The sequence below is a fragment of the Chiloscyllium plagiosum genome, chromosome 3 (assembly GCF_004010195.1).
Source record: "Chiloscyllium plagiosum isolate BGI_BamShark_2017 chromosome 3, ASM401019v2, whole genome shotgun sequence".
NCBI lineage: Eukaryota > Metazoa > Chordata > Chondrichthyes > Orectolobiformes > Hemiscylliidae > Chiloscyllium > Chiloscyllium plagiosum.
In genome coordinates, this window is record NC_057712.1 from 65,211,557 (window position 1) to 65,235,853 (window position 24,297).

The window sequence follows — 24,297 nt, forward strand, 5'->3', positions numbered from 1 at the left end:
TATTGGTATACTTAAGAGGGAAATCAGGAGAGCAAAAAGGGGACACGAGATAGCTTTGGCAAGTAGAGTTTAGGAGAATCCAAAGGGTTTTTACAAATACATCAAGGAGAAACGGGTAACGAGGGAGAGAATAGGGCCCCTCAAAGATCAGCAAGGCGGCCTTTGTGTGAAGCTGCATTTTGCATCAGTATTTACTGTGGAAAAGGACATGGAAGATACAACATGTGTGGAAATAGATGCTGACATCTTGAAAAATGTCCATATTACAGAGGAGGAAATGCTGGATGTCTTGAAATGCATAAATGTGAATAAATCCCCAGGACCTGATCAGGTGTACCCTAGACCTCTGTGGGAAGCTAGGGAAGTGATTGTTGGGCCTCTTGCTAGGGAAGTGATTGTTGGGCCTCTTGCTGAGATATTTGTATCATCGATAGTCACAGGGGAGGTGCTGGAAGATTGTACGTTGGTTAACATGGTGCCACTGTTTAAGAAAGGTGTTAGATACAAGCCAGGGAGCTGTAGACCAGTGAGTTTGACGTCGGTGGTGGGCAAGTTGTTGGAGGGAATCCCGAGGGACAGGATGTACTTGTATTTGGAAAGGCAAGGACTAATTAGGAATAGTCAACATGGCTTTGTGCATGGGAAATTATGTCTCACAAACTTGACTGAGTTTTTTTTTGAAGAAGTAACAAAGAGGATTGATAAGGGCAGAGCGGTAGACGTGATCTGTATGGACTTCAGTAAGGCATTTAACAAAGTTCCACATGGGAGACTGGTTAGCAAGATTAGATCTCATGGAATACAGGGAGAACTCACCATTTGGTTACAGAACTGGCTCAAAGGTAGAAGACAGAGGGTGGTGGTGGAGGGTTGTTTTTCAGACTGGAGGCCTGTGACCAGTGGAGTGCCACAAAGATCGCTGCTGCGGCCACTACTTTTCCTCATTTATATCAATGATTTGGATGTGAGCTTAAGAGGAATATTTAGTAAGTTTGCAGATGACACCAAAATTGGAGGTGTAATGGACAGCAAAGAAGGCTACCTTGGATTACAACGGGATCTTGATCAGGAGAGCCAATGAGCTGAGGAGTGGCAGACTAAGTTTAATTTAGATAAATGCGGCATTTTGGGAAATCAAATCTTAGCAGGACTTATACACTTCATGGTAAGGTACTAGGGAGTGTTGCTGAACAACGAGACCTTAGAGTGCAGGATCATAGCTCCTTGAAAGTAGAGTCGCACGTAGATAGTTTAGTGAAGATGACTTTTGGTACGCTTTCCTTTATAGGTCAGAGCATTGAGTACAGGAGTTGGGAGGTCATGTTGCGGCTACACAGGACATTGGTTAGGCCACTTTTGGAATATTGTATGCAATTCTGGTCTCCTTCCTATTGGAAGGATGTTGTGAAACTTGAAAGGGTTCAAAAAAGATTTACAAGGATGTTGCCAGGGTTGGAGGGTTTGAGCTATAGGGAGAGGCTGAACATGCTAGGCTGTTTTCCCTAGAGTGTCAGAGGCTGAGGGGTGACCTAATAGAGATTTATAAAATCATGAGGGGCGTGGATAGGGTAAATAGACAGGTCTTTTCCCTGAGGTGGGGGAGTCCAGAACGAGAGGGAGTAGATTTAGAGTGAGAGGGGGAAGATATAAAAAAGACCAAAGGGGCAATGTTTTCACACAGAGGGTGGTACGTGTATGGAATGAGCTGCCAGAGGAAGTGGTGGGGGCTAGTACAATTGCAACATTTAAAAGGCATCTGGATGGGCATATGAATAGCAAGGGTTTGGAGGGGTATTGGATAAATCTTCATGTGAGATGGTTTTTATGGCCAGAGTGGGGTTTTTTTATCCTTAATATTACATTGTATTAGTCCTATGGTGATATATTAATCAATGAATAGGCAGGAAACTAAATCTTAATTCAGATTTTGCCTGAGAAAGTGGTTTCTGAAAGGAACTTAAACTCTGAAGCAATTTATTTCTCGTGCAGTGATGCTAACAATCAGATGCTTTCTTTCAAGACTTCACACCTTGTGATAGCCAAAGAAATGAGAGTGATTTTATGTAAATTAATGACATGTTCAAACAGTCCAAATACGTGTCTACCAGATATTTTTGAGATTTCATAAATTACTTTTATTTCCTTTGCAAAAAAATCTCAACCCACATTAACAAATGAAGCTGCATTCTCACTTTGAACTTTACCCAAGTACACGAAGTTAAAATACTACCCATTGGGGAGAAGGTATATACGACCAGCTGGTTTTGAAACAGTTTCTACCCTACTGTTGTTGGAATATTGAATTGACTCACAAACTCTGAACATTTGCCTGTACCTGTGTTTCTGGTTTTGCTGCTGTTTACCTATTATTTACTTATCTATGCTACTTATCTATGTGATCTGCCTGTACTGCTCGCAAGACAAAACTTTTAACGGTGTCTCTGTACACGTGACATTAAATTCAATGCAATGCAATCATCCACAATACATATTTGTTGATTCAAAACCAATTCCTACTCGAGTACTTTGCATTGAAAACCCTCATTTAACACTGCCTGGTTTAAATGCTGTTTCACTTCAATATCAAAAGTTCTTCAGCCTTGTAATATCCCTAAGCATCACAACTTTAATTTTTACATGATTTACCTGTCTCAATGGTGCTACTTTGGCATGGCTTCTCCAGATCTCTGGACTTCTTATTTAAGGCAGTTCCCCCTGCCCAACAGTCCAAAATGTGGCCTCTCCCTATGCCCAACCCTCCAAGTGGAGTCCAACATCTGCATCAAAGAGCGTTTTCAGTATTCATTAGGCTCTAACCTGCCTGCCTGAGTTGTTGCTTGTTCTTGGCCAAGTCCTAGCTACTGCCTATTAGCATTTTTTCTTGAAAGGATGCAGCACCTTTTCTTGCTGGTTGCCACAGCCTCTAGAAACTGGTATGACACAATAGAATTGCTTCTCTTGGCTGGCCGTGGAGCCTTAATCAGCCTCCAAGCCAATATGGTGTTGGTCATGACTGAGCATGGTCTGAACCTAGCCATAGCCAGCTAGGAGGTGCAGCTCCACTGGTTCTGAGCAGACAAATCTTTTCACTGTGCCTTGGTACACGTGAGAATAAATTCAATTCAATTCAGATCCTGGAGGCAATGGAGGCCAGCAAGAAGGGACACCACATTCTCAACAAGAGATATAACATTGCCAGGAACAAGCTAGTCTCAGACAGGCAGTTTGTAGCCGGAGGACAAAGGTTCCATGGTGCAGACTTCAGGCTGACATGTCTCAAGCCTCTGGATCAGGGATTCAAGGTACAGTTGTGTATGCAGTTGCCATGCAAACTTGAAAGTTGACAGCTAAAAATATTACAAAAAGAAAAGTCCAAGGTACAAAACATGACCAAAGTAGTCTTGGAAATCCATTCCTAAGCAGCACTACAACTTCAGGTGAACAAAAGCCTTTTGTCTAGTCCATGAAGCAGCTGGCTGATTTCAGCATTCTAACCTTACATTGGTCAGCCTGGTCAATTGCCTTTGCCTTCTTGCTTTTCTCGTCTATCAAGTTTTAGACAACCTGAGAAATACATGTGTGGTCAGTCACATTCAGAATCCAAGGTTCAAGGTGCAAACTATTGCCTTTAGAATGAGTGAATTGCTGATCCACCTGTTTTTCCCCCATACATTAACAGATGTGGACACGTGACACAGTAGCACTTTTTATTTCTTTAACATTTTCTAATCAAGCTTTTCAGAAATGTCATGATACACCTCTGAAGGTGGGACTTGAACCCAGGCTTTCTGGCCCAGAGATAGACACATTACCAATGCACTACAAGAGCCCTTAGATCTCCCTACACACCTGTGCATATCTCACAAAACAGTTTTGTTGAAAAATAAGCATTATTATTGATGAACTATAATCTAACTATTTTCACCCACTGATTATAGCACACAGGTTTATTATACCTAGAAAATGGAACTGCCACAGAATTTAATTCATTAAAATTAAAACTGGAAGTATCTAATTTCATTTACTCATTATAATTTTGTTCACAAAGCACAATTCATAAACATCTACATTCCTCTGAAATCTAACAAAGTCAGCAAAGATAATCACAGCTGAATCTGTATTTTAATTTAAAATAGGATAAAAGTAATTCTCTATTAGATTAATTAACAATTAAGCACTATTCAATAAGTTTGAGAATGTAAAAATGTAAGATTACAGAGTTTTGTACCAGGTTATAGTTGAGATTTTCAGAGGTTGCACAAAGTCTTATGCTCAGTAATAACATTGCAATTAAAATGATATTAATGATTTGAATGCCACAATTACTATTTGTGCAAAACACTAACCTGGTGTACTTTCTTCCTTTGCTGGCATACACAAAAGATTTTTTATATGGAGGTTCTTCGTCAGAGACAGAGTCCTCAGCATTCCTCTCTCCTTGAACAGTCGTTTCTGACAACCAGTGGTCTTTTGAGAATTTCCTGTAGACCAAATAATGCATAATTAAATTTGAATCAAGGTTTTATGTTAATGAAATTGCAGTGTCCCAGCATTATAGAGAAAATATCTTCCACTTTAGGAATGCATTTACCAAATTAGGTGTCCTATTAGATGAGATCTGAAATTTCCATAGCCTTAAAAAGGCTATAATCAATATTTACTCAAAACTTACTCTATTTTAGCAGTTAGACATGTTCCTATTGCCTACAGCAAGTTTCCTATGATCATGATGCATAATTAACAAGCAGTTTTGCTTGGTGGAGCCATGTTAACTTGCAATTGCATTGAGACTACTTGGATCCATCTTACTGCCTACAGATGAGATCTGCATTCTAACAATGCACTTTTGATGTAATCCAAGCACCAATTTGGAAGAACATTGAATTTAACCAATGTATCACTCGGTCCCACAAATTTATACAACAATGGCAAAGCGGACTCTATGGCACAGTGCTAGTGCCTGTACCTCTGAGCCAGGAGGCCTGGGTTCAAGTCTCAGCTGCTCCAGAAGTGTTTTGTAACATCGCTGTACAGGCTGATTATGTAAAAAAAAACAAAAATGGCAATGCAATAATCCTGGAAATGTTTAATCTTCATAAAGATCGGCAGAAGTAGAGAATGTGCTCTTGAAATATACTCCTTACTATTTTCTAGAATAATGCAACAGGTTATTAAATTAACAATACGTGATAACTTTGGTTGCAGGTTTGCTCGCTGAGCTTAAAGGTTCGTTTCCAGACATTTCGTTACCCTACTAGGTAACATCTTCAGTGGGCCTCATGCGAAGATGAACCACCAGGAAATGACATCACCAACCCAAAGAAACCCAAACATACAAATAGAAAACAGGAATTTTCAGCAGTGCTTCACATGGGGCCCACTGAAGATGTTACCTAGTAGAGATACGAAATGTCTGGAAATGAACCTTTCAGCTCAGCAAGCAAACCTGCATCCAAGCCTCAACCTGAGCTACAAATCTTCACAAAACTCACTATTAGGTAATAATTACTGATTTTATAGTAAAGAACCACTCTGAGAAGCTGAAATGGGTATTTTTCAGCAGAGCTGGCTGAGATATACAGCATGTTATAATATGAATTGGTTTTGGACATTGGCTTGGCCACTTTTGTATGCAATTCTGGTTTCCCTGCTATAGAAAGCATGTTGTGGACCTTGAAAGATTACAGAAAAGATTTACGAGAATGTTTCCATGGTTGGAGGGTTTGAGCTTCCCAAGGTCTAAAGAAGTGTCACTTGACCCAAAATATTAACTCTGCTTTCTCTCCACAGATGCTGCCACACCTGCTGAGTTTTTCCAGCAATTTCTGACTTTGTTTCTAACATCCAGCACTCACAGTTCTTCAGTTTCATAAAGTCCAAAGTACAGTAATTCTCAGAAATAGGATGGTTTTAAACAAAACAAACTTTAAAAAATAAGGTTGATCAAGGAAGTGATTAAGATTAAGAAAGCAGAATGAAACCAAATTAGTGAAAAACATTGAAACAGAACTTTCACCAGCCTTTAATTTCAGATGATATTGATTTACTACAAAGCATGGTGGGATTTAAGGAGAAAGTGAGGACTGCAGATGCTGGAGATCAGAGCTGAAAATGTGTTGCTGGAAAAGCGCAGCAGGTCAGGCAGCATCCGAGGAGCAGGAGAATCGACGTTTCAGGCATAAGCCCTTCTTCAGGGCTGAAGAAGGGCTTATGCCCTAAATGTCGATTCTCCTGCTCCTTGGATGGTGGGATTTAAGCCTATGTTCTGACAGCATCACCCTGAATTTCTGATTACTCATCTAATGACAATACCACTACCATCATCTCTCCTTATGGTGAAGATGTTCAATAAATATACTGTATTTTCTTCACAATAGGAGACATGTAAAACATCACAGAATAGTAGAAAACCAAGAATCTGAGATTGAAATACTTAAGTAATTCACACGAGTAAAAGACCATAAGAATGCAACAGGAGTAAGCCACTTGGCCCCTTGAGTCAGCTCTGGTATTCAATAGGATCATGGCTGATATGACATTCTTCACTTCCACTTCCTTGCCCTTTCCCCGTAACCCATGATTCCCCTACTGTTCAAGAATCTATCCATCTCAGCCTTAAATATACACATGAATTCTGCCTTCACAGCTCTCTGTGGAAGAGTATCAAAGGCTCACAACCCTCAGAAGAAATCCCTCCTCATCTCAGTCCTAAATTGGTGCCCTTTGTGCTCTCTGGTCCTACACTCTCCCATGAAGAGAAACATTAAAAAAAACAAAACGCCAAAAAAGTAATGTGACTAAAAGCCAATAAATCCTCTGTTCCTAATTGCCACTGTGAACCAAAAAGGTGGTTACAAAAATAAGCAGTGCATTGGTTGTAATCTTCCAGAATTTCTTAGATTCAAAAAGGTCCTCACGAATTGGAAAACAATAAGTGTAACCCCGCAGTTCAAAATAAAAACGAGGGAGAGAAAATAGGGAATTATCAGCTAGTTGGATTGCAATCAACAGTATGGAAAATGTTAGTGGACACTGTAAAGATTCTTATACCCGGAATACGAAAATTTACCAATGATTCTGTTTCTAAAGCTTGGCAACTTTGTATCTAATTTTCATTAAATTTGATTTATTTATTGTCATTTGTATTTTGTGACAAATACAAGTGTTGTGCAGTGTCATCTTAAAACACAGAAAAATAAATCAAAACATAGAATATAAAAGGCAGAAAAATAAAGATATAAAGTTCAACTATGGTCCTTCATGTTAAGTGCTCAGCCATGGGCCTGCAACAGCCAGGCACGAGCTCACCTCGCCACTGCCAATGACATCATTGTGACCGAGCTTTTCACAAGAGGTTTCACTTAGAGAAAATAAAATCCTCTGTCCACTTAATCCCATGGCTTTTAATTTTGCTAAGTGAATTTTGTTGTACATTGTCTGCTCTTGTTTGAATCGTGATGTGTTATCATAACCCCCAGACTTTTGGAACTACACTGTGGGCGGCATGGTGGCTCAGTGGTTAGCAGTGCTGCCTCACAGCACCAGGGTCCAGGGTTCGATTCCCGCCTCAGGCAATTGCCTGTGTGAAGTTTGCACGTTTTCCCTGTGTCTGTGTGGGTTTCCGCCGGGTGCTCCGGTTTCCTCCCACAGTCCAAAGATGTGCAGGTTAGGTGAATTGGCCATGCTAAATTGCCTGTGGTGTTAGGTGTATTAGTCGGGGTGAATATAGGGGAATGGGTCTGGGCGGGTTGCTCTTTGGAGGGTCGATGTGGACTTGTTGGGCTGAAGGGCCTGTTTCCACACTGTAGGGAATCTATCTATCTATCTATATTATTCAGGGAGAATCAGAAGATTGTGGCCAGAGCCTTTGCAATTTCTACCCTAACTTTCCCCAGTAAACTAGGATACATCTTATTTGGATGAGTTGAATTTTCTGCTTTGATGACTGCTATTATTTTATTCTATATCGATTTTCATCCTATCCAATACTGTTACTGCTTCCTCTTCTATTGCTACTTTGGTAACAACCTCTTCTTTTGTGAAGTCAGATGCAAAGTGTTCATTGAGTACTTGAGTCGTGCTGTTTCCACAAGATCATTTTGGCCTCTAATCCTTTCTGTTTCCAAATGCGTTTCCTATTTATTTGTTTCTGAAAAGCTGCTACACTACACTTGAATATTCTTTTTGCCCTTGATCACCATTTATAGATTTCTTTTGCATCCTTTATTCAGTTCTGTTTTCTACTATATTACTAATCTTATTATTGTCAAAAGCCTCCTTTCTCAGCCTCATTTTAAGTTTTATATCTTTATTGTTCAACAGCACTTTGGTGTTCAATATGCCTCTTTTACTCTCGAGAGGATGGAGTCTACTTGTAGCTAAATTAGCTTCTCTAGAAACTTTTCTGTTCACAATTACTTATTTGTCCAATAATTTTTATTCCATTCCACCCAAGCCAAATTTATTTTTCCAATTAAGTTAGCCCTCCTTATTGAAGCACTTATGTGCTTGATTGTTCTTTGTCTTTACAACAGCTACTCTAAACCTGATGATTCACCGTTCATTCACTGAAACATGCTCCAGTTTGGTCTGCGGAACTGGATCCAGAATCACTGCTTTATAGGGATGAGTTGGAAATACAGCAATCAAGAAAATCCTTGACAATATTTCAGGAAATCCACCCCTTTCCTTGTCCTTTACACAGTTCTTATTCCAGCTTATATCAAGATAATTAAGTCCCCATTATCATTACTCCATAGTTCTTGCACCTTTCTGTGGCTTGCTCACAAACCTGTTCCATAATTGCTTTCCCAGTTTCCAGCATTATCTTTGGCCCTTTAATTACATCAGCCCTCTCAGTGTTATGATAGTCAGTTTGATCAATACTGCCTTCAGTGCTTTTTCCTTCTTTATCTTTTCTGAATACACTGGCCCATATATTCCATACGGCTAGATATTCATCTGCAGCACAGAATTGGCACTGTGCACAAGAACTGCATGGGAATCACGAAGTACCTGACTAAGATTGAATTGCCTGGGAAACTGAAAATTTATAGTGACAATTCCAGTGTATTGAACACTCTGACAAAGTCCCTTGAAACTGAAGAATTCAGAGGGTTCTGATTCACTTCAGCTTGGAAGTTACCTAAAATATAATACAGCAGTAAAGTCTTACTTTAACTCCTGCGTAAACACAAAACTGAACCCTGCACTCACCACTGACTGCCCCACAACATTCCACACAACGTTGTTCCTCCACTCCATCCAACACCACCAACAGACTCAACATCCCTCTCCCCCAATCTGACCTCAATGACAAAGCCCAGACATGACACTGCACCCACCCTCTACCAAACTTGACAACAGCCCATACCCAGCCCCCAGTGGACATGACACTATTTCCACCCACAAGAGACCAGACACCTCCCTCACCACCAGCTGGACCCCACACCTCATGACCTATCAATCCACTTAGCTAATACCCTACCCACCTAGCAGCTTGGCACGCCAACCAAGAAAGTGAGGACTGCAGATCAGAGTTGAGTGTGTAGCCCTTCTCATTCCTAATGAAGGGCTTATGCCCGAAACATCGATTCTCCTGCTCCTTGGATGCTGCCTGACCTGCTGTGCTTCTCCAGCAACACACTCTCGACCCTAACCACTACGACAAACTCCCACATTAACTCCATACTATACTTATTGTTCACAACAGTTATTCCCTAGAACCCTACCATTAAGGACATAGACACTTAATGGTAAGATCCTGGTGAGTGTTGCTGAACAAAGAGACCTTGGAGTGCAGGTTCATAGTTCCTTGAAAGTAGAGTCACAGGTAGACAGGATAGTGAAGGCGGCTTTTGGTATGCTTGCCTTTTTTGGTCAGTGCACTGAACATAGCAATTGGGAGGTCATGTTGTAGCTGTACAGGACGTTGTTTAGGCCATTTTCTGGAATATTGCATTCAATTTTGGTCTCCCAGCTATAGAAAGAATGTTGTGAAACTTGAAAAGGTTCAGAAAAAGTTTACAAGGATGCTGCCAGGGATGGAGAGTTTGAGCTATAGGGAGAGACTGAATGGGCTGGGGCTGTTTTCCCTGTAGGCTGAGGGGTGACCTTAGAGGTTTATAAAATCATGAGGACCTTAGAGAGGGGAAACAGAGAAGGTCTTTTCCCCAGGGAATGGGGGTCAAAAATTAGAGATCATAGGTTTAGGGTTAGTGGGAAAAGACTTAAAAGCGACCTAAGGGGGACCTTTTCCATGCAGAGGGTGGTGCGCGTGTGGAACGGGCTGCCAGAGGAAGTGGTGGATGCTGATATAATTACAACATTTAAAAGGAATCTAGACGGGTATATCACTGGGAAGGGTTTAGACGGATATGGACAAAATGCTGGCAAATGGGACTAGATTTATTTTTGGATATCTGGCCAGCATGGACAAGTTAGTCCAAAGGGTCTTTTCTGTGCTCTACAGCTCTTTGATTCTATGAATTTTCAAAGCGGTAAGCTATGCTGCTGCATATTTAGAACTCTGTATGTTCAATGCTGCGAGGGGGGCCATGGTTTAAATGATGATTCTTTCCTCTCCTGGCTCCAATGTTTCCTGGAGAGTCACTGCTGATTCATAACTGCACGCTCCTGTCCAGGAATCTACAGAATTGATCTAAAGGCAACTGGCTGTTTCTAGAATTTAATCAAGGTTGGAACTAATATTTCTGACACTGATCAGAGTTTCTGAACTACTGCATCCAGGAATACTCAGCTCCTAATCTCTCTTTGAAATAAAACCAAAAAGGTATCAGAGAAACTCCACTTCTGACAGCATCTGTGGAGAGGGAAACAGAGTTAACGTTTCAAGTGCAATGCGACTCTTCTTCCAAACTGAAGGAGGCTGCTATTTGATCGTTTTGATGTTGTTGACAAAGAGGGAGTAGGGGCAAGTAGAACAGATGGTGAAGGGGACCCCACAGCAAAAGACAAAGGAACTGCTAATGGTGGAAGAGGAGCTATATCCATGTGCAACAAGTATCAATGGTAGGTGCAAATATTGGAAAATAGGTCAGCTCTGCAGGATGCAAATCTGTGTAAATAAGACATGGGGATGAAGGTTGGGGGTTGGGGTGCAATATTACGGACAATGTAATCAAAATGGAGAAGACAGTTCATGGCATAAAGTTGTTGAACTAAATGTTGAGTCCGGAAGACTGTAAAGTTTTTAAAATGGAAAGTGAAGAGTTATTCCTATTGTTCACCTTTACCCTGGTCTATTGTTATTAATATCATAGGCCTAAGAGGAGACATTTGCCTGCAGTTCAGCAACCTTTAACATCACACTACATATATTGTACTGTTTTGTATCATCTGATTCTTTACTCCATTGCTATTTGCCTCTGCGCAACTTGCTTCAAAACTGAAAATTCAAAATTGAAGTATATGGCAAATTACTCACAAGAAACATTCATCTCATACAAATGCCAGGCAACGATCTCTGCTATCAAGAGAAAATCTAACCATCGTAAATTTTAACATTTAACTTTGTTCTGAAGATTCTGTACCTAGGTATTTGTACCTAAGATAGCACCTTGTGTGGCGACATTATACACTTTGCACTGTGCACCTGCACTGTTGTACTTGAGTACACTATACAATAAAATCAAAATCAAATTGAAAACTAGTAGTCAATGAATCAGCTTTGTAATACTATCACTGCAGAGCAAAAAAAAATTATAAAGAGGGTGCAGGAGTAGAAGGACCCAGCTATAAATGCGCACAGAACATTGAAGATGGCAAGACATGTAGAAAGACTATAGAGCACCCTGGGTTTTATTAATAGGGGCATGGAGTTCAACAGCAAAGAAGTAACACTAAACCTGTATAAGACATCAGTTACACCTTACCTAGAGTAGAATACTGTGTAGAGTTCTGGGTGCCTCACTATAGGAAAGATGCGAATGCATCAGAGAATGTAGAGAACAGGTCTACAAGAATGGCTCCAGAATTGAGAAACTTCAGTTATGTTCCCTGGAGCATCGGAGGCTGAGGGGGTGACTTTATAGAGGTTTACAAAATTATGAGGGGCATGGATAGGTTAAGAAGGCAAAGTCTTTTTCCTGGGGTCGGGGAGTCCAGAACTAGAGGGCATAGGTTTAGGGTGAGAGGGGAAAGATATAAAAGAGACCTATGGGGCAATTTTTTCACACAGAGGGTGGTACGGGTATGGAATGAGCTGCCAGAGGAAGTGGTGGAGGCTGGCACAATTGCAACATTTAAGAGGTATTTGGATGGGTATATGAATAGGAAGGGTTTGGGGGGATATTGGCTGGATGCTGGTAGGTGGGACTAGATTGGGTTGGGATATCTGGTCGGCACGGACGGGTTGGACCAACGGGTCTGTTTCCATGCTGTATGTCTCTATGACTCTTGGAGAAAAGAATGTTAAGAGAAATTCTGATAGGATGTTTAAAAAAATCATGACCAATGTCATCTGTAAGCTTCAGACATATGCAGCTGCACACTAACAATAAAAATGGAATCCACACATCCCATGATCCTCCAGAGACCCAAGTCCAGCACTTCTAAATCATTGATTGTTACTTGGTACTCATACTTGCACAAAACCAGAATCCAAATGTCTGACCAAACACAAGCCAGTTCAGAGAAGCAGCGAGATGCTGGCTCTGAGGGGGAAAGGCCACACCCAGAAGCTCTAGGAGCAGGGAAGGCCTGTACGACCATGAGTATCAGACAGCAGGCAGCCAACAGGACGTAGCACGAGTACGAAATTACATTTTTCCTTCATATTTTTAGATTTGTTTTCCTAATAATACAAGATTAAAATAATATCCAAAAAGAGCAAAGCAGTCTTCAAGGTCCACACAAACAAAATCCTGTGGACAATTCAAAATGGAATGGTTTTAGAGATCATCAATACCAAAATGCCATCTTTAACATACAAACTGAAGGCAAGACTCAGTAGGATTTTCATTTATCGTGAAACTCACAATATGTTGTGCTATTTGTTCTAAAGCAAATGCTGGGAGGTGAGCTCAGGACTGCAAAAAAGTTGGATTACCTAAAATGGCATTTGAACCAAAAAAAGTGCATAATTTATGAAATCACAACAAAGGTGTACTTTTACAAATGCTAACTAAAACTCTAGGAGATCATCAAGAGCATAAAGAGCTCAAAAAGATCATACTTATATGGTGAAAGTTCTAATTGATAATGTTGTACTTGCAATAAAGATGAATGCATCAATGCTTCCCTTGTAAGACATTCATGACCATGTGGATGTATACAGCAATTACCAAGTGATGCAACAAGTGTTACATCTTTAAAAACTGGTCGAGCGCATTAATTTCATCATCCAGAGACAGTTCCTGCATAGCTTATGTAAATGAATTTTCATATGTTGATAGCAGGTGAAAGCATTGACATTTCAGTAAAGAAAAAATGTTGATTTGTACATTGAGTTTTGATCACAACTGAAGTAGTTTACATGACTGCCTCTGTAATTATTTTAAAGACTGCTTGCAACAGCGTCTCCACTGAAACAGCAGTCAAGCAGTTTTATGAGCACAGTGATCATGGTTTAAAGAGGATGGCAATTGTTACGTCAAATAGAGCTTATGTTATGCTTGGAAAGAAAATTCAGTACCAGCAATGTTGTGACATAAAACTAAATATTTGGCAGAACAGAATTGTGTTGCTCACAGAAAAGATCTCGGGAATAGGTCTCAATTATGCATGACACGGAAATGCTTTTAAGAATAAATGTATACAATATCCAGCAGGTCATCTGTAAAGAAAGGACAATACAAAAAGTGTGCCAAAAATCACACCATGATAGTGCTATTTCTAAATGAAATTAGGTAGTTTTCGAGTTAGTAAGTGCACCAACGCAAGATTATATTTTGATCAACTACTGCACAGAACAAGTGAATAGACGCAACAATCCAATAAACTAATGCTGCCTAGAAATGCTCACAAAGCAACAATATCACGATGCATTGATACGTCTGAATGATGTTCTGGGTGAACTAGCATCACTGTGCATTCTTTTAGATAAGTTTAGATTAGATTAGATTACTTACAGTGTGGAAACAGGCCCTTCAGCACAACAAGTCCACACCGACCCGCCGAAGCACAACCCACCCATACCCCTACATTTACCCCTTACCTAACACTACGGGCAATTTAGCATGGCCAATTCACATGACCTGCACATCTTTGGACAGCGAGAGGAAACCGGAGCACCCGGAGGAAACCCACGCAGACACGGGGAGAACGTGCAAACTCCACACAGTCAGTCGCCTGAGGCGGGAATTGAACCCGGGTCTCTGGCGCTGTGAGGCAGCAGTGCTAACCACTGTGCCACCGTGCCGCCCATCAAACAATGTTGTTTGACAACATTGAAAGCTATGCAATTTGCAAAAGGCAAGCTTAATAAACAGAAAACTCAGTATCCAAGTAAACATTTCAATCAGAGAAATGAATTTGAGGTGGTTCTAGCTGCTTTCGTCAGTGATATTGACACTGCTGCAATCCTTCAATTTATTCATGTGACATATGACTACATGACCAGAACGGGAATAAATGGAGCGCCATGCATTTGGTCAGGATGCAATCGTCAAAACAACTGATTATGAATTAAGAAAAGACAGCGAGTTGCAACTGATATAGAGTCCTAGAGGTCTTCAGCTTGGATAAAGCCCCTTTGGCCCAATGAGTTTGTGCTGGTCAAAGACACCGGCCAAACTATTTATATCTCACAGCTTTAGTATACCTTGGCATCGCAAGTGCACATCTAAATACCTCTTAAATGTTATGAGGGTCTCTGCCTCTAGCGTTCTTCAGGCAGTGAGTTTTAGATTCCCACAACCCTCTGGATGAAAATATTTTGCCTCAAACTCCCTCAAAGTTTCCAGCCCATTAACTTAAATCTGCGCCCCCGGTCATTGTTCCCTCCAGGAAGGGGAGACGTTCCTTTCTGTCTACTGTCTCTATGCCACTCAGTGTTGTGCCAATCTATAATATTCCTACCTCGGCTCCAAGAAAAACAACCCCTATCAGCAACCTCTCTTCAAAACTAAAACTTTAGTTAATAGCCTGGCAATAGCCTGGTAAATTGCCTCTGCATTCGCTCCAGTACACTCACATCCCTTCAAAATTGTAAATTCTAGAACTATACACAATATTATAGATCTGGCCTCATCAAACTTTATACAGTTCCAGGATAATCTCCCTGCTCTTAAACTCAATGCCTTGGCTAATAATGGCAAGAATCTCATATAACAAAATAAAAGAAAATAAAGAACTGAGGATGCTGGAAATCTGAAACAAAAACAGAAATTGCTAGAGAAACTCAGCAGGTCTGGCAGAGTTAACATTTCAGGTCCACTCACCCTCCTTCAGAACTGTAAGTTTTTAAAAGTCTCCCCTTGCATTTTCTGTACTCCTTTACAGCTTCTGCTGTTTTTGAACCTTCAGTATCTGTCAGAAGCCTCCCTTTTTCACTTTATTTGGAGTTCGCTGGATTTGTTCATCCCATCCTTTCACCTTATTGGAACACAGTGGCCCTGTACTCTCCCTATTTCTGTCTTGAATTTATCCCACTGCTCTGACATAGATTTACCTAAAAGTCACTGCTCCACATCCAAATCTGGTCAAATCATACATGACCTTATTAAAATCAGCCTTCTCCAGTTTAGAACTTTGATTTTAGACCCATCCATGTTCTTTTCCATACATACGTGAATTTAAAGGAGTTAGAATATTCCACTCTCATAACAAACTATGAAGATATTTGAACAATATTTCAATTTCAAATTTAAGAAGGTGGAAAAATTCAAGATTGGTTGCATCCAGACAATGGTTTGGTGAACTATGCCCTAAAAGATAACCAGTTTCAAGAAATGTCAATTCTTTTGGACACATTTTTGGAACATTTCAGGCATTAAGTGCTGACTCAGCGCAGATTTAACCTCATCAATTTGATCAAATCTAAGTTCAACAATAGACAACATGATGTGTTTCAAGTTATACAGTTTACTGGGCAAAATATCAGACTAGATGTAGTCTATAACCATTGGATAGCAAATAAAGGTAGGTGCAAAAAACCGCCAAAGGAGTGAAGAATTTACTAGCATAATCTTATGGGTGCGTATTACACTTGGTTATTGTAGTGCCACCACTGCACAGACCCCAAAACGTCTGAGCTGAGCAAATAGCTTTAAGCTGGTATCATACCTGTAACTGTAAAATAACAACTGCACACTTTTAAAAGTTAAACGCACGATGAAAAAAATTGTCTAATGACTTTCGCTAAACGAATGCTTTGGTTAAATATAACATTCAGATTACTCAGAAGTCCACACAGCCAACACAAAAATTAGAGGGAACATTGACCATAACAGGGTTGATTAAAGTAGAGGGGGAGAAACTGTTCCCAATCATAAACGAATCAAGAATGATTAGAGTGCTTTGCAAAAGAACCTTCGTTCTAGATAAGTTAACCAATAACGCAACGGAATAAGTGCAACGATTTTATCAAAGAAAGGTCAAATTTGAATATTAAACAGTTATCAAAAGATAAATAAATCAACTAAGATGGAACTTGGAGAGAAAAATGAATGATATAAAAAACATAATTAAAGGAGCAGTTGAAATTAAAAACTGCAGAATGTCAGAATACAGAACTAAACAATTGTTTGAAGGCAAAATATTTTCAAAGTCATCAAGGGTTCTCGTAAAGGTATAACTGTATGAATCAAAGCCTTCAAATACCAGCATATTCAGTATTCATTTGAGAAACAGAACCCAACCAAGATAACAATAAAGGGAAACAAAATGTTACATTCAACTGCAAACAAAATTGAAATAAAATTGCAGACCCATGTGATGTGATGTTAGACAAACTGGGGGCTGTTTCTACTCCATCTATTTCCACTTTCTTGTTCTTCAGGACACCAGTAGAGACTGGTACCTCTCCATTCACACGATCCTGCAGCACATTCTCTCTGTTCAGGTTGATCTCAGAGTATGGACAACCTAATGCACTGCAAAAAAAAAAGAACATTCCTTACAGTCAGATGATTGAACAGTCACTTTTATAATACATGTATATTCTGCATTAAAATTAATCCTTACAAGGATCCATTTCAATGAAATAGGTGGCGCAGTGAGTTAGAACATTGCTCATCAACTTTGAAATTGGACTTCCATCAAGTCCAAGTTGAAAGAACAATTTTTTTAATTCTCCTGGCCTAATAGGGACTATATGAATCAGTGTGGACATTTTTAAACTTTTCTTTAAGGACAGTTAATTATCAGTATAAAAATTCATACTTTGGCTGAATTTCCTACTTCATTCTAGACACATTATTTAAAATCACTTTTTTGTCTTTCTTCCCCCATGTGAGGACTCCTCTGCACCAGCTTTATCACAATATCGAAGATCTTTTTATTTCATCATATTTATGACACAAAAGTAGTAGGAAAGGGAGTGGCGAGAAAGGCACAATGAGTTTGCAGAGAGATACTGATAGGTATCTGAGTGGGCAAAAACTTGGCAGATGGAATAATAATGTGGGAGAATGAGAGGTTTGCACTTTGCCAGAACGAATTGAGGTGCCTTTGGATGAATCACAAAAAGGTTAGTGTACAGAAATTAATTAGTAAAGCGAATAAAATAACATCAATCATGAGGGGAATGGACAATAAAAGTCAGAAGATTTTACTCCAGTTATCCAGGGCACTGGTGAAGCCACATCTGGATTATTGCGTAGTGTTGCTCACCTTGAAGGAATGATGCAATGTATTGGATGGAATTCAGAGAAGGTTTAATAGACTAGTATCTGAAATGCGCTAGTTGTCTTATGAGCAAAGGTTGGACCAGCTAGACTTCGATCTACTGGAGTTTAGAAGCATAAGCAGCTACTTGACTGAAGGGGTGTTGACAGGGTGGATGTGGGGTGGATGTGGAGAGGATGTTTCCTCTTATGGGAGAATTTAGAACTATGATCACTGTTTAAAAATCAGGGTCACCTATTTAAAACAGATTTGGCTTTTTCTTTCTCTTGAGGGTCGAGATTCTTCAGAACTCTCCGTGCAAAGATAGTGTGAGCAAAGTCCATGAATATTTTTAACACAGAGATAAGTAGATTTTTGTTAAGGTGTTGAAAGATTATCAGAGTAGGCAGAAATGCGGATTTGAGACTACAACAACATCAGCTATGAAGTTATTGAATGATGGAGTAGGGGCAAGTGTCTGAATGGCCTATTCCTGCTCCGGATCCATGTTTATCGAAATCAAATTACCAAAGCAGTTCAAGGCGGCTTTTTCAAAAGCAACAATAAATAAAAAATGCTGGCTTGTTAGCAACATCTATACCCCTTGATTAAACATAAAACAACAGGTCAGAAGCATTCAGGATAACTAAAATGCTAAAGTAGACAAGTTTGCAAGTTTACAAGCCTGCCTATATTTTTAGCTTAACTATATTTTTAGGCTTTCCAAGGAGCAGAAACAGTAAAGCATTGCAGAGTTGAGCTGATAGTAGTAAAACAGTTGGATTAAGGAATCAATTCTAAAATTATTTTAATGGAAATACAAATACTATCCTCAGGAATGATCACATTCTATCTTTAAAAAATGTTATTGTCCTTGGGATGTAACGCTGTCAAAGTTGTTACAGCAGAGTGCTATTACATTTAATGCTGTGTCTGACTTATTTCAGGGATTAGTTAATTACATGCTGAAGACTTCTGGCACTTCCTGTGGAGTTAATATAATCAGGAGGATGCAATTTAGGTATGGTGTTTTCAACGTTGTTTCTAAATCAAAGCCTTCCTTCCAAAATAATCACTGGAGCTACATTATATGAGTGGCAAGGTCCAGATTCAAGGTCCACCTGTTCCAGAGGAACGGCATAATGTGAATGAACAGATGGATTAAAAATATCTATGAGAGTGACATGTGTTTTCTTTCTGTACCACAATTTGTTAGTACTGATGAGAAATACTTCTTTCAACTCTGGTTTGTCTGCAAGTGCCAGTGCTCCATTCACCCTCCACAGTTCCTTGTTCAGCACCCACCCACACTTCCTCAGTGAAAATTACAGCTCCCCCACTCCCTGGTCAAAAATCCATAAAACTAAAAGAGGATGTTACATGCAATCATTCCAAACTCTACTGTAAAAGTGATCAACAGCTGGAATATATTCCTACATGAATATATAGATGCCCAGATGATTGCAAAGGGCTATCATTGACAGCTAAACATAATAGTTCAAGCCATATCCCCAACATAACACAAGGGTTGTCATGCATTAAACAACAATAGGTGAGGTTTGAATATTAAATATCCACTTACTGGGGAAACATAATCTAAAAGCTACTCTCAATTGCTATTTTACCTCCAATTTGCAACATTCTGTTGTTCTGGTCCTCCAGAAATATGTCCAATATTACAATCCTTTGTTTTTCTCCAAAACTGCTCTTAACTGTACTCCAGTTCCATGTTCTCTCCAACATTTGGTGGCTTACATGTAAGAATACAATTTTCCTTCCTAATTTTTAAACCTATCCATATGGATTCTGTCTAACACAACCCTCTACCTCATTCTTATTAGTTCTGCGATAGAACTGGTCACTCATTCAATTTTACTCATTCTTTTCTAGTCCTTCTCTTCTCATTGTATTTGCATTGCATGGAGAGTGGAAAGAAATATACTTGGAAACGCAGCATTTGGAGTTTCAAGTATTCTGGATGTAGGTTTGCTAGCTGAGCTGGAAGATTCGTTTTTAGACATTTCATCACCATACTAGCTAACATCTTCAGAGAGCCTCTGGATGAAGCACTGGTGGTGTAGTCCGCTTTCTATGTTTGGGGTTCTTTGGGTTGGTGATGTCATTTCCTGTGGTGACATCATCTCCTATGCTTTTTTTCCAGGGGTGGTAAATGGGATTCAATTCAATGTGTTTGTTGATAGAGTTCCGGTTGGAATGTCATGCTTCTAGGAATTCTCATGTGTGTCTCTGTTTGTTATTGTTTGTAATCTTGGGAGCCAGAAGACGATAATAAAGCCAGAATCTCAGAATTATTATGGAGTAGGAGGTGGTCAGTCAATGGTCCTTTGTGTCTGCATTGGCTCTTTTACAAGTGGAAACAGCCTCTATCTATTCTGTCTAGCCGGCTCAGGATTTTGAAAACATCAATTAGATCTCCATTCTATCTTCAAAGCTGAAGTTTCTAATACCTGGAACCATTCCAGTAAATTATTTCTGTGCTCTGTCCAATGGATTTGCATCTTTTCTTAATGGGGCACCTACAACTGTATGCAGTTCTCCAGCTGAGATCTAACAAGTGCAATATCCCTCTCATTCTTGTACTCTATGTCCCATTTATAAAGCAGAGAACTCTAGCTTTAATTACTGTTCTCTCAATCTTCAACGATCTGTGCAAGTATACACAGGCTCCTCCACTCTGCGCCCTCATTCCATTCATACTCCCATTTTATATTATTTAATTTTTTTAAATTTAGAGTCATAGATCTTGCAGAGTTCTTCTAACCAAAGTGCATCACCTCTCATTTTTTTGCATGGAGCCTTGCTATGAACTTGTCAATGTTCTTATGAGGTTCCACACTATAATTACTCACAATTTACAGTTCTTACAAGTTATGTCATCTGTAAACTTTGAAATTGTCCGTGCATACCTAGATCCAGATCATTAATATACAATCAGGAAAAGCAAGGATCTCAATACTGGCTCTTGAAGAACTCCACTGCAAACCTTCCACTAACCCAAAAAATATCAGTTGACCAGTGCATTCTGTTTCCTGGTCAATTTTGTATCCAAGTTGCCACTGTTCTGTTTATCATCATGGCCTACAATGTTCTTACAAGTCTGTGGTGAGACACATATCAAATGATTTCCAGAAATCCACACAAACCTGGTCAGAAGTGTCATTCTTATCAATCTTTCTCATTATCTCTTCAAAAAACTCCAGCAAGTTCATTAAACACAATATCCACTTTAAAAATCCATGGCAGGTGTCTTCCTGCTGCACCTTAAATGTTTTCCAATTAGTGGTGAATATAAGCAGATTGTGATAGCCTCGCTCCTCATTATTCAATGATTTGCTACCTGTGCATCTGCATACTCACGAGATTGGCTCCAGACCCCTTATTTTTTCTCATAATAAAGCCAGAATCTCAGAATTATTATGGAGCAGGAGGCGGCCAGTCATTGGCTCGGTGTCTGCACTGGTTCTTTTACTGTTTCTGGCTCCAGACCCCTTATTTTTTCTCATTATACACCTCCAGTCTGTTCACGCAGTCCTTCATGATAAATAGCAGAATTACATGGTAGCAGTATCCGCAGGCAAGTTCGAATCGCAATACCCCACAGATAACAAGGATTGGTGTACTTCGGATATCAGCACTCTGCCTACCTCCCAGCCCCACACAGATTTTTGCCTAGCTTACTAACTACAAAATAAAATCGGAACTTCAGATTGCTAGGCAGACTCAGTATTGAAAGTTCAGTACGCCCAATAGCAGTATTCTTCAGAAATGGAATTCTCAGGGGGTCAAATACATTCTATTACATTTATTTTTCTTACCTTCAAAATTTAGACATGGAACAGAAACAAGGCAATACATCAAACATTATTCATAAAATAACACAAAGGACATTTTTTAATTGTTGCATTTAGAATAAAAAGCTACAATGTCAAGTAGTAAATAAATTATTGACAGCATTCTATTAATGTTCTAATTTATTTGCACAAACAGACAATGATACAAACTTTCAGTTTTTTGTTAAAAATTGTTATGAAAAAAATGTTGCTGGTCTATTTTGCATCTGGTTGCATCTCAACAAAACTTGCATTTTTCATCTGCAAAAGATAATTCCCTAACTTTTCATTGTGCTTGAATTGTTTCAGGAACAGACACAGACTTTTACAAATAAACAAATGTTGTGCCTTAGTAACTGTAAACTATTACACTTCATTAAAGCAAGATTTATCAACAGCTTTGATTAAGTTAATCAAGCATGGCGAAAATGAGGATTGCAGATGCTGGAGATCAGATTGAATGTGGTGCTAGAAAAGCACAACAGATCAGGCAGCATCCGAGGAGCAGGAGGATCAACATTTCGGGCAAAAACCCTTCAATGCAGAGGAATCTAAAACTCTGTTTCGAATCTAGTTTTCTTACTAACAAGCCCTGAATCCTTGAAGATGTGCAAGGTAACAAATCAGGCAGTCTACTTCATATTATATGTTTGTTCTCAATCACCAAGAATATATTTACTGAACATGAATAGCAATTTTGTAATTCTTCAGAGATTAAAAGCAGTAAATCCAAGTTTTCTTGGTACCTAAGGCCAAAACTGAAACACACATCACTGAGCAAGCTATATATTTTATAAATATCCCCTTTCAACTAATAATTATAAAAACTATTACTGTTAATAAGCTTAAATAAAATTAGAACCACAAAACATATTGCCAGGGTTTTAAACGTTCAATGTAAAAAACACACAATCTGAATAACTTGAAACACCAGTCTTGGAGGAGCACACAGGCTCAAGTGTTATATTTTTCAAAGTCGATTGACAAGGGATGAGAGATTGTACCTTGGGGGACTCAGGAAACAATTCAAGGATCTCAAAAGCACACAAGCCATCAGATAGGCAAAACTTCTCTCTGTAGGTGGAAAACCATTCCAACTTTAACCAGGAGAATTGGCACCAATGGCACTATTAATGGTTTCAAAATAGGATCAATAGACTTATGTCATTAATGCTTCTGTTATTGTTACAAGAGTCAATCTCTTGGATGGTTGGATTGCCTGCTTCTTTACTGTGCAAATTAGAATTCTATAGTGTAGACAAGACTCTGATCACAAATTTAAAAGATAAAGGGTCCCCAAGTAGACCCATCTAAGTTATTTCCCATCAAGTGGTTTAACCAGCAGCATGTATGGAGACTCCTGCTGGATATATGAATGATACAAAAATGATAACAGAGAGTTTCTGCATTTGTATCTTTTTGCGGTGACCAGGTCACTACATGAACATAACAGATTGCTTCCAGTCCAGGATACCCCTCAGCGTTTTTGCATCCTCCTCACTAGACCCAAGCACAGGCCAACACAATCTTGGTGCTGCCAGATATATTATAGCCCAATGCTGGATAGCTGCATGAGGTATCTGTTTGGATCATGCAGTACACTGAGAATACAAAGCAAGCCCTGAAGCCCAAAATGCCCCAATCCTCCAATCAGCTGTGTGCGCTTTGCCTATCAGAAAACTTGCAAGGTAAATCTCTCCTTCTCTTTTTTTTAAAACCTGGGGAGAATTTTGAGTGGAGGAGGAATAATAGTTTTCTTTCCCCACACTTGTCAATACACCAAAAGTGTAGATTAGATTACCTACAGTGCAGAAACAGGCCCTTCAGCCCAACAAGTCCACACCGACCCTCTGAAGAGAAACCCACCCCCCTATATTTACCCTTGACTAATCCATCTAACACTTCGGGCAATTTAGCATGGCCAATTCACCTGACCTGCACATCTTTAGACTGTGGGAGGAAACCAGAGCACCCGGAGGAAACCCACGCAGACACAGGGAGAATGTGCAAATTCCACACAGACAGTTGCCCAAGGCGGGAATCAAACCCGGGTCCCTGGCGCTGTGAGGCAGCAGTGCTAACCACTGAGCCACCGTGCCATAACTGAACTTATATTTAAGAGAAATTTTAAAAAGTGCTTGCGGAAGTTAGATGGGACATTAACAAAAAAAAAGTGATCATGCAAGAATAGTCAGTGTTTGAGAAGAGAACAGGAAAGGAACTGGGACCAGAAATCCAGACTTGCATGTGCAGCTGGCATTACAATTTATCTTCCTAGGAAGTAGTTCTTCATAACTCACTGGCACTGCACATTTCAATAAAGACCAACATTCAGTAAGAAAATTATCATCATACAAAAGATGCTTATGCCTCTTTTGTAAGCCACCACAATGCACCTTTAATAGCTTAATACATGACAGGAGAAATAAAGCTGGCGCAATCTGGCCAGTCATTGCATTTCATTATATTCAGCAGAGAACAAAGAGTTATTTCAGAATAACAGGGGACTTTCATGTAATATTCTACCCTTTCATTGTCAAAAGCTGATTTTTTTTCTCCACTTTCTAAATCAAAACAACATACTCAACTTTAACCTATCACACCAGTCAAGGCAACCTATCATTTACCAGAGTAATTGAGACGTTAAATGCACCTCATT

The 24,297-nt window shown here is 39.6% G+C and overlaps 1 protein-coding gene across 3 annotated transcripts in view; it reads right to left on the reverse strand.

The window, feature by feature from the left end:
* Positions 1-24,297, reverse strand: part of l3mbtl3 (L3MBTL histone methyl-lysine binding protein 3) — a 164,697-nt gene that overhangs the window by 44,728 nt on the left and 95,672 nt on the right. For all 3 annotated transcript variants that reach the window (XM_043683602.1, XM_043683595.1, XM_043683587.1), the window contains exons 17-18: positions 16,890-17,054; positions 4,347-4,481 (exon numbers count right to left, since the gene is read on the reverse strand). In XM_043683602.1, the coding sequence (XP_043539537.1) occupies positions 4,347-4,481; positions 16,890-17,054 (300 nt within the window). The remainder of the gene's footprint in view (positions 1-4,346; positions 4,482-16,889; positions 17,055-24,297) is intronic.